This window comes from Coregonus lavaretus (genome assembly GCF_964263955.1).
Source record: "Coregonus lavaretus genome assembly, contig: HAP1_SCAFFOLD_967, whole genome shotgun sequence".
In the NCBI taxonomy this organism is placed as follows: Eukaryota; Metazoa; Chordata; class Actinopteri; order Salmoniformes; family Salmonidae; genus Coregonus; species Coregonus lavaretus.
The window spans coordinates 40,001-52,173 of NW_028163984.1; the positions used below are offsets into that span (position 1 = coordinate 40,001).

Genomic DNA, 12,173 nt, shown 5'->3' on the forward strand with positions numbered 1-12,173 from the left:
GGAATCATGTAGTAACCAAAAAAGTGTTAAACAAATCAAAATATATTTTAGATTTGAGATTCTTCAAAGTAGCCACCCTTTGCCTTGATGACAGCTTTGCACACTCTTGGCATTCTCTCAACCAGCTTCATGAGGTAGTCACCTGGAATGCATTTCAATTAACAGGTGTGCCTTCTTAAAAGTTAATTTGTGGAATTTCATTCCTTCTTAATGCATTTGAGCCAATCAGTTGTGTTGTGACAAGTTAGGGGGGTATACAGAAGATAGCCCTATTTGGTAAAAGTCCATATTATGGCAAGAACAGCTCAAATAAGCAAAGAGAAACGACAGTCCATCATTACTTTAAGACATGAAGGTCAGTTAAAACGGAACATTTCAAGAACTTTGAAAGTTTCTTCAAGTGCAGTCGCAAAAACCATCAAGCGCTATGATGAAACTGGCTCTCATGAGGACCGCCACAGGAAAGGAAGACCCAGAGTTACCTCTGCTGCAAAGGATACGTTCTTTAGAGTTACCAGCCTCAGAAATTATCTCTGCATGTGCATTTCCCACCATGAAGCATGGAGGAGGTGTGATGGTGCTTTGCTGGTGACACTGTCTGTGATTTATTTAGAATTCAAGGCACACTTCGATACGCCATCCCATCTGGTTTGGGTTTAGTGGGACTATCATTTGTTTTTCAACAGGACAATGACCCAAAACACACCTCCAGGCTGTGTAAGGGCTATTTTACCAAGAAGGAGAGTGATGGAGTGCTGCATCAGGTGACCTGGCCTCCACAATCCCCCGACCTCAACCAAATTGAGATGGTTTGGGATGAGTCGGACAGCAGAGTGAAGGAAAAGCAGCCAACAAGTGCTCAGCATATGTGGGAACTCCTTCAAGACTGTTGGAAAAGCATTCCAGGTGAAGCTGGTTGATAGAATGCCAAGAGTGTGCAAAGCTGTCATCAAGGCAAAAGGGTGGCTCCTTTGAAGAATCTCACATTTATTTTGATTTGTTTGACACTTTATTGGTTACTACATGATTCCATATGTGTTATTTCATAGTTTTGATGTCTTCACTATTATTCTACAACATAGAAAATAGTAAAAAATAAAGAAAAACCCTTGAATGAGTAGGTGTGTCCAAACTTTTGACTGGTACTGTAAAAATCAATAAAAAGTAAGCGTGTACCTCTAAACTCTCCTCGTCCTTGAAGCCGTACTGCCACTTCTCAAACTCATTCAGCCAGTTCAGAACAGTGTTGAGAGGACAGACGATCAGAGCCGTGGAGAAGTCCAACTTGTCACACAGCAGTAGTGTGTGGAGTAGGGCCACCACCTAGTGATAGAGACAGGGTTAGATACAGTATAGACAGCAGTAGGACTACCACCTAGTGATATAGACAGGGTTAGATACAGTATAGACAGCAGTAGGACTACCACCTAGTGATAGAGACAGGGTTAGATACAGTATAGACAGCAGTAGGACTACCACCTAGTGATAGAGACAGGGTTAGATACAGTATAGACAGCAGTAGGACTACCACCTAGTGATATAGACAGGGTTAGATACAGTATAGACAGCAGTAGGACTACCACCTAGTGATATAGACAGGGTTAGATACAGTATAGACAGCAGTAGGACTACCACCTAGTGATATAGACAGGGTTAGATACAGTATAGACAGCAGTAGGACTACCACCTAGTGATATAGACAGGGTTAGATACAGTATAGACAGCAGTAGGACTACCACCTAGTGATATAGACAGGGTTAGATACAGTATAGACAGCAGTAGGACTACCACCTAGTGATATAGACAGGGTTAGATACAGTATAGACAGCAGTAGGACTACCACCTAGTGATATAGACAGGGTTAGATACAGTATAGACAGCAGTAGGACTACCACCTAGTGATATAGACAGGGTTAGATACAGTATAGACAGCAGTAGGACTACCACCTAGTGATATAGACAGGGTTAGATACAGTATAGACAGCAGTAGGACTACCACCTAGTGATATAGACAGGGTTAGATACAGTATAGACAGCAGTAGGACTACCACCTAGTGATATAGACAGGGTTAGATACAGTATAGACAGCAGTAGGACTACCACCTAGTGATATAGACAGGGTTAGATACAGTATAGACAGCAGTAGGACTACCACCTAGTGATATAGACAGGGTTAGATACAGTATAGACAGCAGTAGGACTACCACCTAGTGATATAGACAGGGTTAGATACAGTATAGACAGCAGTAGGACTACCACCTAGTGATATAGACAGCAGTAGGACTACCACCTAGTGATATAGACAGGGTTAGATACAGTATAGACAGCAGTAGGACTACCACCTAGTGATATAGACAGGGTTAGATACAGTATAGACAGCAGTAGGACTACCACCTAGTGATATAGACAGGGTTAGATACAGTATAGACAGCAGTAGGACTACCACCTAGTGATATAGACAGGGTTAGATACAGTATAGACAGCAGTGCATTCGGAAAGTATTCAGACCCCTTTACTTTTTCCACGTTTTGTTTGTTTTGCCTTATTCTAAAATGAATTAAATATATATATATCCTCAATCTACACACAATACACCATAATGACAAATAAATAGGGTCATTGTCCTATTGTAAGGTGAACCTTCGCCCCAGTCTGAGGTCCTGAGCGCTCTGGAGCAAGTTTTCGTCAAGGATCTCGCTGTCCTTTGCTCTGTTAATCTTTCCCTCGATCCTGACTAGTCTCCCAGTCCCTGCCGCTGAAAAACATCCCCACAGCATGATGCTGCCACCACCATGCTTCACCGTAGGGATGGTGCCAGGTTTCCTCCAGATGTGACGCTTGGCATTCAGGCCAAAGAGTTCAATCTTGGTTTCATCAGACCAGAGAATCTTGTTTCTCATGGTCTGAGAGTCTTTAGGTGCCTTTTGGCGAACTCCAAGTGGGCTGTCATGTGCCTTTTACTGAGGAGTGGCTTTCGTCTGGCCACTCTACCATAAAGGCCTGATTGGTGGAGTCCTGCAGAGATGGTTGTCCTTCTGGAAGCTTCTCCCATCTCCACAGAGGAACACTGGAGCTCTGTCAGAGTGACCATTGGGTTCTTGTTCACCTCCCTGACAAAGGCCCTTCTCCCCCGATTGCTCAGTTTGACTGGGCGGCCAGCTCTAGGAAGAGTCTTGGTGGTTCCAAACTAATTCCATTTAAGAATGATGGAGGCCACTGTGTTCTTGGGGACCTTCAATGATGCAGACATTTTTTGGTACCCTTCCCTAGATCTGTGCCTCGACACAATCCCGTCTCGGAGCTCTCCAATTCCTTCGACCTCATGGAATGGTTTTTGCTCTGAAATGCACTGTCAACTGTGGGACCTTATATAGACAGGTGTGTGCGCCTTTCCAAATCATGTCCAATCAATTGAACTTACCACAGGTGGACTCCAATCAAGTTTTTGCTTTGTCATTATGGGCTATTGTGTGTAGATTGATGAGGGGGAAAAAACAATTTAATACATTTTAGAATAAGGCTGTAACGTAACAAAATGTGAAAAGTCGAGGGGTCTGAATACTTTCCGAATGCACTGTACATACAGTTGAAGTCTGAAGTTTACATACACCTTAGCCAAATACATTTAAACTCAGTTATTCACAATTCCTGATATTTAATCCTAGTAAAAATGCCCTGTCTTAGGTCAGTTAGGATCACTACTTTATTTTAAGAATGTGAATTGTCTGAATAATAGTAGAGTGAATGATTTATTTCAGCTTTTATTTATTTCATCACATTCCCAGTGGGTCAGAATACTCAATTAGTATTTGGTAGCATTGCCTTTAAATTGTTTAACTTGGGTCAAACGTTTCGGGTAGCCTTCCACAAGCTTCCCACAATAAGTTGGGTGAATTTTGGCCCATACCTCCTGACAGAGCTGGTGTAACTGAGTCAGGTTTGTAGGCCTCCTTATTCACACACGCTTTTTCAGTTCTGCCCACACATTTTCTATAGGATTGAGGTCAGGGCTTTGTGATGGCCACTCCAATACCTTGACTTTGTTGTCCTTAAGCCATTTTGCCACAACTTTGGAAGCATGCTTGGGGTCATTGTCCATTTGGAAGACCCATTTGCGACCAAGCTTTAACTTCCTGACTGATGTCTTGAGATGTTGCTTCAATATATCCACATAATTTTCCTTCCTCATGATGCCATCTATTTTGTGAAGTGCACCAGTCCCTCCTGCAGCAAAGCACCCCCACAGCATGATGCTGCCGCCCCCGTGCTTCACGGTTGGGATGGTGTTCTTCGGCTTGCAAGCGTTCCCCTTTTTCCTCCAAACATAACGATGGTCATTATGGTCATTACAGTTCTATTTTTGTTTCATCAGACCAGAGGACATTTCTCCAAAAAGTACGATCTTTGTCCCCATGTGCCGTTGCAAACCGTAATCTGGCTTTTTTATGGCGGTTTCGGAGCAGTGGCTTCTTCCTTGCTGAGCGGCCTTTCAGGTTATGTCGATATAGGACTCGTTTTACTGTGGATATAGATACTTTTGTACCTGTTTCCTGCAGCATCTTCACAAGGTCCTTTGCTGTTGTTCTGGGATTGATTTGCACTTTTTGCACCAAAGTACGTTCATCTCTAGGAGACAGAACGCGTCTCCTTCCTGAGCGGTATGACGGCTGCGTGGTCCCATGGTGTTTATACTTGAGTACTATTGTTTGTACAGATGAACGTGGTACCTTCAGGCGTTTGGAAATTGCTCCCAAGGATGAACCAGACTTGTGGAGGTCTACAATTCTTTTTCTGAGGTCTTGGCTGATTTCTTTTGATTTTCCTGTGATGTCAAGCAAAGAGGCACTGAGTGTGAAGGTAGGCCTTGAAATACATCCACAGGTACACCTCCAATTGACTCAAATGATGTCAATTAGCCTATCAGTTTTTTCCAAGCTGTTTAAAGGCACAGTCAACTTAGTGTATGTAAACTTCTGACCCACTGGAATTGTGATACAGTGAATTATAAGTGAAATAATCTGTCTGTAAACAATTGTTGGAAAAATTACTTGTGTCATGCACAAAGTAGATGTCCTAACCGACTTGCCAAAACTATAGTTTGTTAACAAGACATTTGTGGAGTAGTTGAAAAACGAGTTTTAATGACTCCAACCTAAGTGTATGTGAACTTCCGACTTCAACTGTAGATAGAGCGTGAAGTAGAACATTTCACACTGCAACAGAGTAAGGCACGGTGTCACCCCCTAGTGGTAGGAGCAGGTAACGACAGGGTCAGTTCAGATAAATAGTTATATGGTAGACATTATGCTCCTCCCACAACTAGAGAAACATCGCCTTCTATAGGAAGATACCGAAATGACGACGTAACGACCAGAAACAACAAGTGTGTGGTACGGACCTGCAGTGTTTTGCCCAGGCCCATACAGTGAGCCAGGATACATCCAGAACCAGAGTTCTTCTTGGTTTTCTTCACCGATTCACAACAGCAGTCCCACATGAACTGGACCCCTAGAGAGACAGACAGACGTCACTCTACACCCAAAGCTTTTCTCAGACTACAGAAATCCTACCATTGTTGGCAGCACTGAACCTCGTCTGTTTGGTGTTGACACAGTCAGCCATGAAGCATGACTTGATAAGTAAGTAAACAAGTGAGTAAAAGTGGGGCCTGATCATCAATCAACAACATTATGATTAAAGACAAACATTGTTCTCTCACCGTTGGTTTGACCTGGTTTGGGTTGGTCACTACTAACACTACTACTACACCATTGGTTCTGCTACGACACCATGGGCTCTGCTACTACTACTACTATACCAATATGAGTCTCTCACCGTCGACCTGGTGTGGTTTGAGCTTGGTGACCAGGTTGCGGTGGACCTGCACCATGGGCTCCTTGGTCTCCTCGTCTTCATCCAGCACCAGCTTGGTTGTGATTGGACAAGCCACGGCGGACGCCTCCTCCACCACGAGTACCTGTTCGGGAGGGACATATAGAGTCTAGTCTAAAAGCATTACAGTCTGTACATACAAACACATACATTTATTCTGCTGGTTGGGACAGGTTTTACGTTCCTAGGAGTATAGGGCAGCTGATCTTCTAGACTAAAAGCATTCAAACCTTTACAGATATTGACAAATTCACACTAAGGAAACGCTAAGCGACTTCCACTGTATTCAAAAAGTGCTTACAGTACATTTATAGTATATGTGATCCCTGTGGGAACTTGGCATAGCTGGTGCCATGCTCTTAACTGAGCCACAACGGACCATAAATCCATCTGGCTCCTCAGCTTGGACTCAGTCTATCTTTCATCTTCATTTCCATCCCATTAGTCGATGCCATGACGACAGCTAGTCTTCCTGGAGTACATACACACACACACAGTTGACTTTCTACCTCTCTGAGTTTCTCCCTGAGCTGCTCCCTCTCCGCGATGCGCCTCCTCCTCTCCTCCTCCTCCTTAAGGGCGTCCCTGGTTTCAGTCCTCAGCTTGTCGTCCTTGAGGATCTTTCTGATCTTCTTCCTCTGTCCTTTAGGAGAGTCTCCGTCCTCCTTCCCCGAGCCGTCCTCTCCTGACCCGCTCTGGAGGAGGGAATGAGGGTTAACCTCTGCCCTTTCAACTTCAACCCCCAGGGGTCAACTGACCAATCACACATTGTGACCTATGACGTGGTAACCAATAAAACATTGACCAATCAATCTGAATTCCAGATCAAACTCCCTCCTAAACACTTCTATATTTGTAAGGAGAATACCCCTCCCCCATACCTTCTCGTCGGACGAAGAGTCCTGGACCTTGATGCGGCGGCGTTTCTTCTTCTGGGCGTAGCTCCTCTCCTCCTTCTTCTTCTTCTTATTCTTGGAGGAGCGTGTGGTCCTCTTGCGGCTGCTGCCCTCCTCCTGTGACTCCTCCTCAGACTCCTCCTCCTCCTCCTTCTCACTGATCTCCTCACTCACTCCTGACTCACTGCTGCTAGCTGACTCCTCGAAGTCTGAGTCTGCTGAGTCGTCACTACCCCCTGGAGAGGGAGGGAGAGAGAGAGAGGTGAGAGAAATCGAGGGGGGAGAGAGGGGCGAGGTAGGAGAGAGGGGCGAGGGAGGAGAGAGGGGCGAGGAAGGAGAGAGGGTCGAGGGAGGAGAGAGGGGCGAGGGAGGAGAGAGGGGCGAGGGAGGAGAGAGGGGCGAGGGAGGAGAGAGGGGCGAGGGAGGAGAGAGGGGCGAGGGAGGAGAGAGGGGCGAGGGAGGAGAGAGGGGCGAGGGAGGAGAGAGGGGCGAGGTAGGAGAGAGGGGCGAGGTAGGAGAGAGGGGCGAGGGAGGATAGAGGGGCGAGGGAGGAGAGAGGGGCGAGGGAGGAGAGAGGGGCGAGGGAGGAGAGAGGGGCGAGGGAGGAGAGAGGGGCGAGGGAGGAGAGAGGGGCGAGGGAGGAGAGAGGGGCGAGGGAGGAGAGAAATCGAGGTGAGAGGAGAGGGGGGAAGGAGAGAGGAGAGGAGAAAGAGGGAGAGAGGACGGCGAGAGAGACGGGGAGGGAGGGAGAGCTGAGTGACAACAGTCATAGCAGTTTGCAGAGTAGGACATTCATTCAGTTCCATAGGTGTTGACACAGGCCTAGACACAGCCAGACAGCCAGACCGGGCCAGACAGGCAGACCGGGCCAGACAGGCAGACCGGGCCAGACAGGCAGACCGGGCCAGACAGGCAGACCGGGCCAGACAGCCAGACTAGACAGACAGCCAGACTAGGCCAGACAGGCAGAGCAAGCCACACTGACAGCCCTCGTACCTTTCTGTCTGGTCCTCTTGGTCTCCTTCTTCTTCTTCCTGCTGGCTGGTTTCTCTTTCTCCTCTCCTGACTCTCCCTCACTCAGCGTCAGTTTGTGGCGGAGCAGCCGGTGGCGACGCCCCCCACCCTTCTTCACGTCCACGTCAGAGCCAGAGTCCCCATCATCATCATCATCATCATCATCATCATCATCTGCTGAGGGGAACACAGTCATTTAGGGTTTTCTACATCTAGTCTAGTGATATCATAAAACACAGCACTGCAGAATCACTCCTTCAATGTATCAAACTAAAAAGAGATTGTAGCTCACCCTCCTCCTGCTCCTCTCCATCCTCCTCTCCTCCCTTCTCCTTCTCCTGTTCCTTCTCTTCTCCGTCCTCATCCTCGTCCTCGCTCTCCTCTGCTCCTGAGGAGTAGCTGGCCTTTATCTGGGCCAGCAGCATCTTCTTGGCAATTCTATTAAGGAGGAAGTCAAGGACAGGAGGAAGTCAAGGACAGGAGAAAGTCAAGGACAGGAGAAAGTCAAGGACAGGAGAAAGTCAAGGACAGGAGAAAGTCAAGGACAGGAGAAAGTCAAGGACAGGAGAAAGTCAAGGACAGGAGGAAGTCAAGGACAGGAGAAAGTCAAGGACAGGAGAAGGACAGGAGGAAGTCAAGGACAGGAGGAAGTCAAGAACAGGAGAAGGACAGGAGGAAGTCAAGGACAGGAGAAGGACAGGAAGTCAAGGACAGGAGGAAGTCAAGGACAGGAGAAGGACAGGAGGAAGTCAAGAACAGGAGAAGGACAGGAAGTCAAGGACAGGAGGAAGTCAAGGACAGGAGGAAGTCAAGGACAGGAGAAGGACAGGAGGAAGTCAAGAACAGGAGAAGGACAGGAAGTCAAGGACAGGAGGAAGTCAAATGAAGGACGTTTGTCAGTCAGCTGGTTGAGGACATGTTTGGTTTTTATACCTGTTCTCTGGATCCTCATCATCGTCAGCCATCTGAGAAGCGTCATGGTTACCTTCATCTCCTACAGACACACAGAGGAGGTCAGGGGTCAGAGGCAGTGTTTTCCATTAGCCGTCAGCTAATCAGCCAGTTAGACGCAGTGTTTTCCATTAGCCGTCAGCTAATCAGCCAGTTAGACGCAGTGTTTTCCATTAGCCGTCAGCTAATCAGCCAGTTAGACGCAGTGTTTTCCATTAGCCGTCAGCTAATCAGCCAGTTAGAGGCAACTTCTGCTGACTACTTTTTCCCACTTCATATTAACGACGTTACTTTTCATTAAAACGTTTCCGTTCGCTAGTCTGTCGAGCCCTCTCCCGCTAGATTGAACGATATGCATCTTCTAGCGATCTGTTGATAGGAAAGGCGCCTGTACTGTCAGTCACAAAGTGAGCGGGAAACGCAGTCTACCATCTGTCCCGCCTCCCGGTACAGTTTGTGTGCGCTGTGGTTGGTTGCAGTTGAATTTCTTTACACAGAGCAGGGAGAGAGCATGCTGGTGAATTTGCACGTCCCATGTAATATAAATGGAAACTAATTAACTAATTAATTTATTTTGCATGTTTCCCGCAGAGCCACGGCGCATGGTAGGCTATTTACTGTGCTTTGACAACTGAACACCAAGTGTTGACTAGTTTATAAAAAGGTGTAGAACTAACTGAATAAAGTTGATCTCCTATACCCCTTTATAAAATCATGTCCATGGTATCGCAACGGGACAAGTAAACCAAAGGATTCCCTAGGTTTCCTTTCCTAGAATGTAGTGGCTGGACAGACAGTGACGCTAACGAATCACATCGACGAGAGAGACGTTCATTTGGCTCGCTAATTTGCACAGGCTATTGGTAGGCCTAGTCTTTTGGTGATTATCTGCAGATAAATTATGAAAACATCCGATGAAGACGGTGAATCATCACTGCAGGAACAATAGATAGTGGAGCCTCATTCTGGTCCAGATATGATCATTAGGGACCACACAGAATCCAGGCATTAAATAACTAATTCAGTAACATTTTACTTGACACCCAGCTTCATAAACGCGTTATGACACGGTCATAACCATGTCATAATACTGTCGTGACCCAGTTATTTACACCTTTCACTTTTTTATGGCTGGTCAGGGCCCCGTGTAGCTCAGTTGGTAGAGCATGGCGCTTGCAACGCCAGGGTTGTGGGTTTGATTCCCACAGGGGGGCCAGTATGAAAAAAAAATAAAAAATAATAATAACTCTAACTGTAAGTCGCTCTGGATAAGAGCGTCTGCTAAATGACAAATGTAAAATGTTATGACACCTACATGAGTGTCAAAACCCACATTAAGTGTTTTTCCCTGCCAACTTAGAAAATAGTTCTGATCATCTAGTCCAAGACCTAGACAATATCCAAAACAACTAACACACTGAATTCAGACATATTCAGTCATTTAAATTGTAAAGTCATGTCTTTCTACACCAGGGCTCTCTAAGCCCATTCTTGGAGAGATACTGTCCTGTAGGTTTCCACTCCAACCCTGTTCCTGGAGCGATACCGTCCTGTAGGTTTCCACTCCAACCCTGTTCCTGGAGAGATACTGTCCTGTAGGTTCACTCCAACCCTAATCTAGCACACCTGATTCTAATAATTAGCTGGTTTATAAGCTGAATCAGGTTAGTTACAACTGGGGTTGGAGTATAAACCTCCAGGACCAGGGTTGGAGAATAAACCTCCAGGAACAGGGTTGGAGTATAAACATCCAGGAGGGTTTCTCTACAGGAACAGGGTTGGAGTTAACCTACAGGAGGGTAGCTCTCCAGGGTTGGAATATTCATTATACTCCTGAGTGGCGCAGTGGTCTAAGGCACTGCATCGCAGTGCTAACTGTGTCACTAGAGATCCTGGTTCGAATCCAGGCTCTGTCGCAGCCGGCCGCGACCGGGAGACTCATGGGCGGCGCACAATTGGCCCAGCGTCGTCCAGGGTAGGGGAGGGAATGGCCGGCCGGGATGTAGCTCAGTTGATAGAGCATGGCGTTTGCAACGCCAGGGTTGTGGGTTCGATTCCCACGGGGGGCCAGTATAAAAAAATATGTATTCACTAACTGTAAGTCGCTCTGGATAAGAGCGTCTGCTAAATGACTAAAATGTAAATGTAAATGTATTAACCTCAGCTAATCCCTACCATTGGGACGCAGAGTTGTCAAAATGCTTCAGCAAATGTACATTACATCAGGGGCGTCGGTAGACACAATGTGGGTAACCTGGTTTGTGTCCCTCTAGCTGCCCTGGGTGCCTCTGCTGATCCTGCAGCTATTGTGTGCAGTAATCATGTGCCCAGGAACCAGATTTATACTGTTAGCACTGAGGCGGTGTGCCCGAGGAGGCAGTCCACCGTGTGCAGCTCACCCTGCACTAACATAAAGAACATGAGCACATCTACTGCTGCTAAGCTTCCCAGTAAAGCAATGCAAACAAGTAAGCATCCCAGAAGAAAAGTGCTCAAAATAGCCCACGTTAACATATGTAGTTTAAGAAACAAGATTGCTAGTAACCTGGTTCAGGTCATCAGTCAACCTACCAGGTTGGTAACAAACAGCATAGGAATTAAATCATCAACATGTATTGATCATATCTTTACTAATGCTGCAGAGATTTGTTTGAAAGCAGTATCCAAATCCATTGGATGTAGTGATCACAATATAATAGCTATATCTAGGGAAACCAAAGTTCCAAAGGCTGGGCCTAATATTGTGTATAAGAGGTCATACAATACGTTTTGTAGTGATATTTGTTGGTCCGTGGTGTGTAATGAGGAGCAAACAGACGCTGCACTTGACACATTTATGAAATTGCTTATTCCAGTTACTAATAAGCAGGCACCCATTAAGAACATGACTGCAAAAACTGTTAAATCCCCTTGGCTTGATGAGGAATTGAAAAATTGTATGGTTGAGAGGGATGAGGCAAAAGGAATGGCAAATAAGTCTGGCTGCACAACCGATTGGCAAACGTACTGCAAATTGAGAAATCATGTGACTAAACTGAATAAAAAGAAGAAGAAACTACACTATGAAACAAAGATAAATGACATAAAGAATGATAGTAAAAAGCTTTGGAGCCCCTTAAATGTTAGACTTCAGTGCGGCTTTTGACATTATCGATCATAGTCTGCTGCTGGAAAAACGTATGTGTTATGGCTTTACACCCCCTGCTATGATGTGGATAAAGAGTTACTTGTCTAACAGAACACAGAGGGTGTTCTTTAATGGAAGCCTCTCCAACATAATCCAGGTAGAATCAGGAATTCCCCAGGGCAGCTGTCTAGGCCCCTTGCTTTTTTCAATCTTTACTAACAACATGCCACTGGCTTTGAGTAAAGCCAGTGTGTCTATGTATGCGGATGACTCAACACTATACACATCAGCTA

At 46.0% G+C, this 12,173-nt stretch overlaps 1 protein-coding gene across 1 annotated transcript in view; it reads right to left on the minus strand.

Annotated features, from left to right (window-relative positions):
* The window catches only part of LOC311117603 (transcriptional regulator ATRX-like), a gene marked incomplete at its 3' end in the record, with an annotated part of 73,814 nt that overhangs the window by 37,562 nt on the left and 24,079 nt on the right, over nucleotides 1–12,173 (minus strand). The window contains exons 9-16 of the mRNA XM_084192541.1: nucleotides 8,736–8,796; nucleotides 8,095–8,240; nucleotides 7,785–7,976; nucleotides 6,774–7,024; nucleotides 6,402–6,587; nucleotides 5,836–6,001; nucleotides 5,399–5,508; nucleotides 1,177–1,323 (exon numbers count right to left, since the gene is read on the minus strand). Coding sequence (XP_084048667.1) covers nucleotides 1,177–1,323; nucleotides 5,399–5,508; nucleotides 5,836–6,001; nucleotides 6,402–6,587; nucleotides 6,774–7,024; nucleotides 7,785–7,976; nucleotides 8,095–8,240; nucleotides 8,736–8,796 — 1,259 coding nt within the window. The remainder of the gene's footprint in view (nucleotides 1–1,176; nucleotides 1,324–5,398; nucleotides 5,509–5,835; nucleotides 6,002–6,401; nucleotides 6,588–6,773; nucleotides 7,025–7,784; nucleotides 7,977–8,094; nucleotides 8,241–8,735; nucleotides 8,797–12,173) is intronic.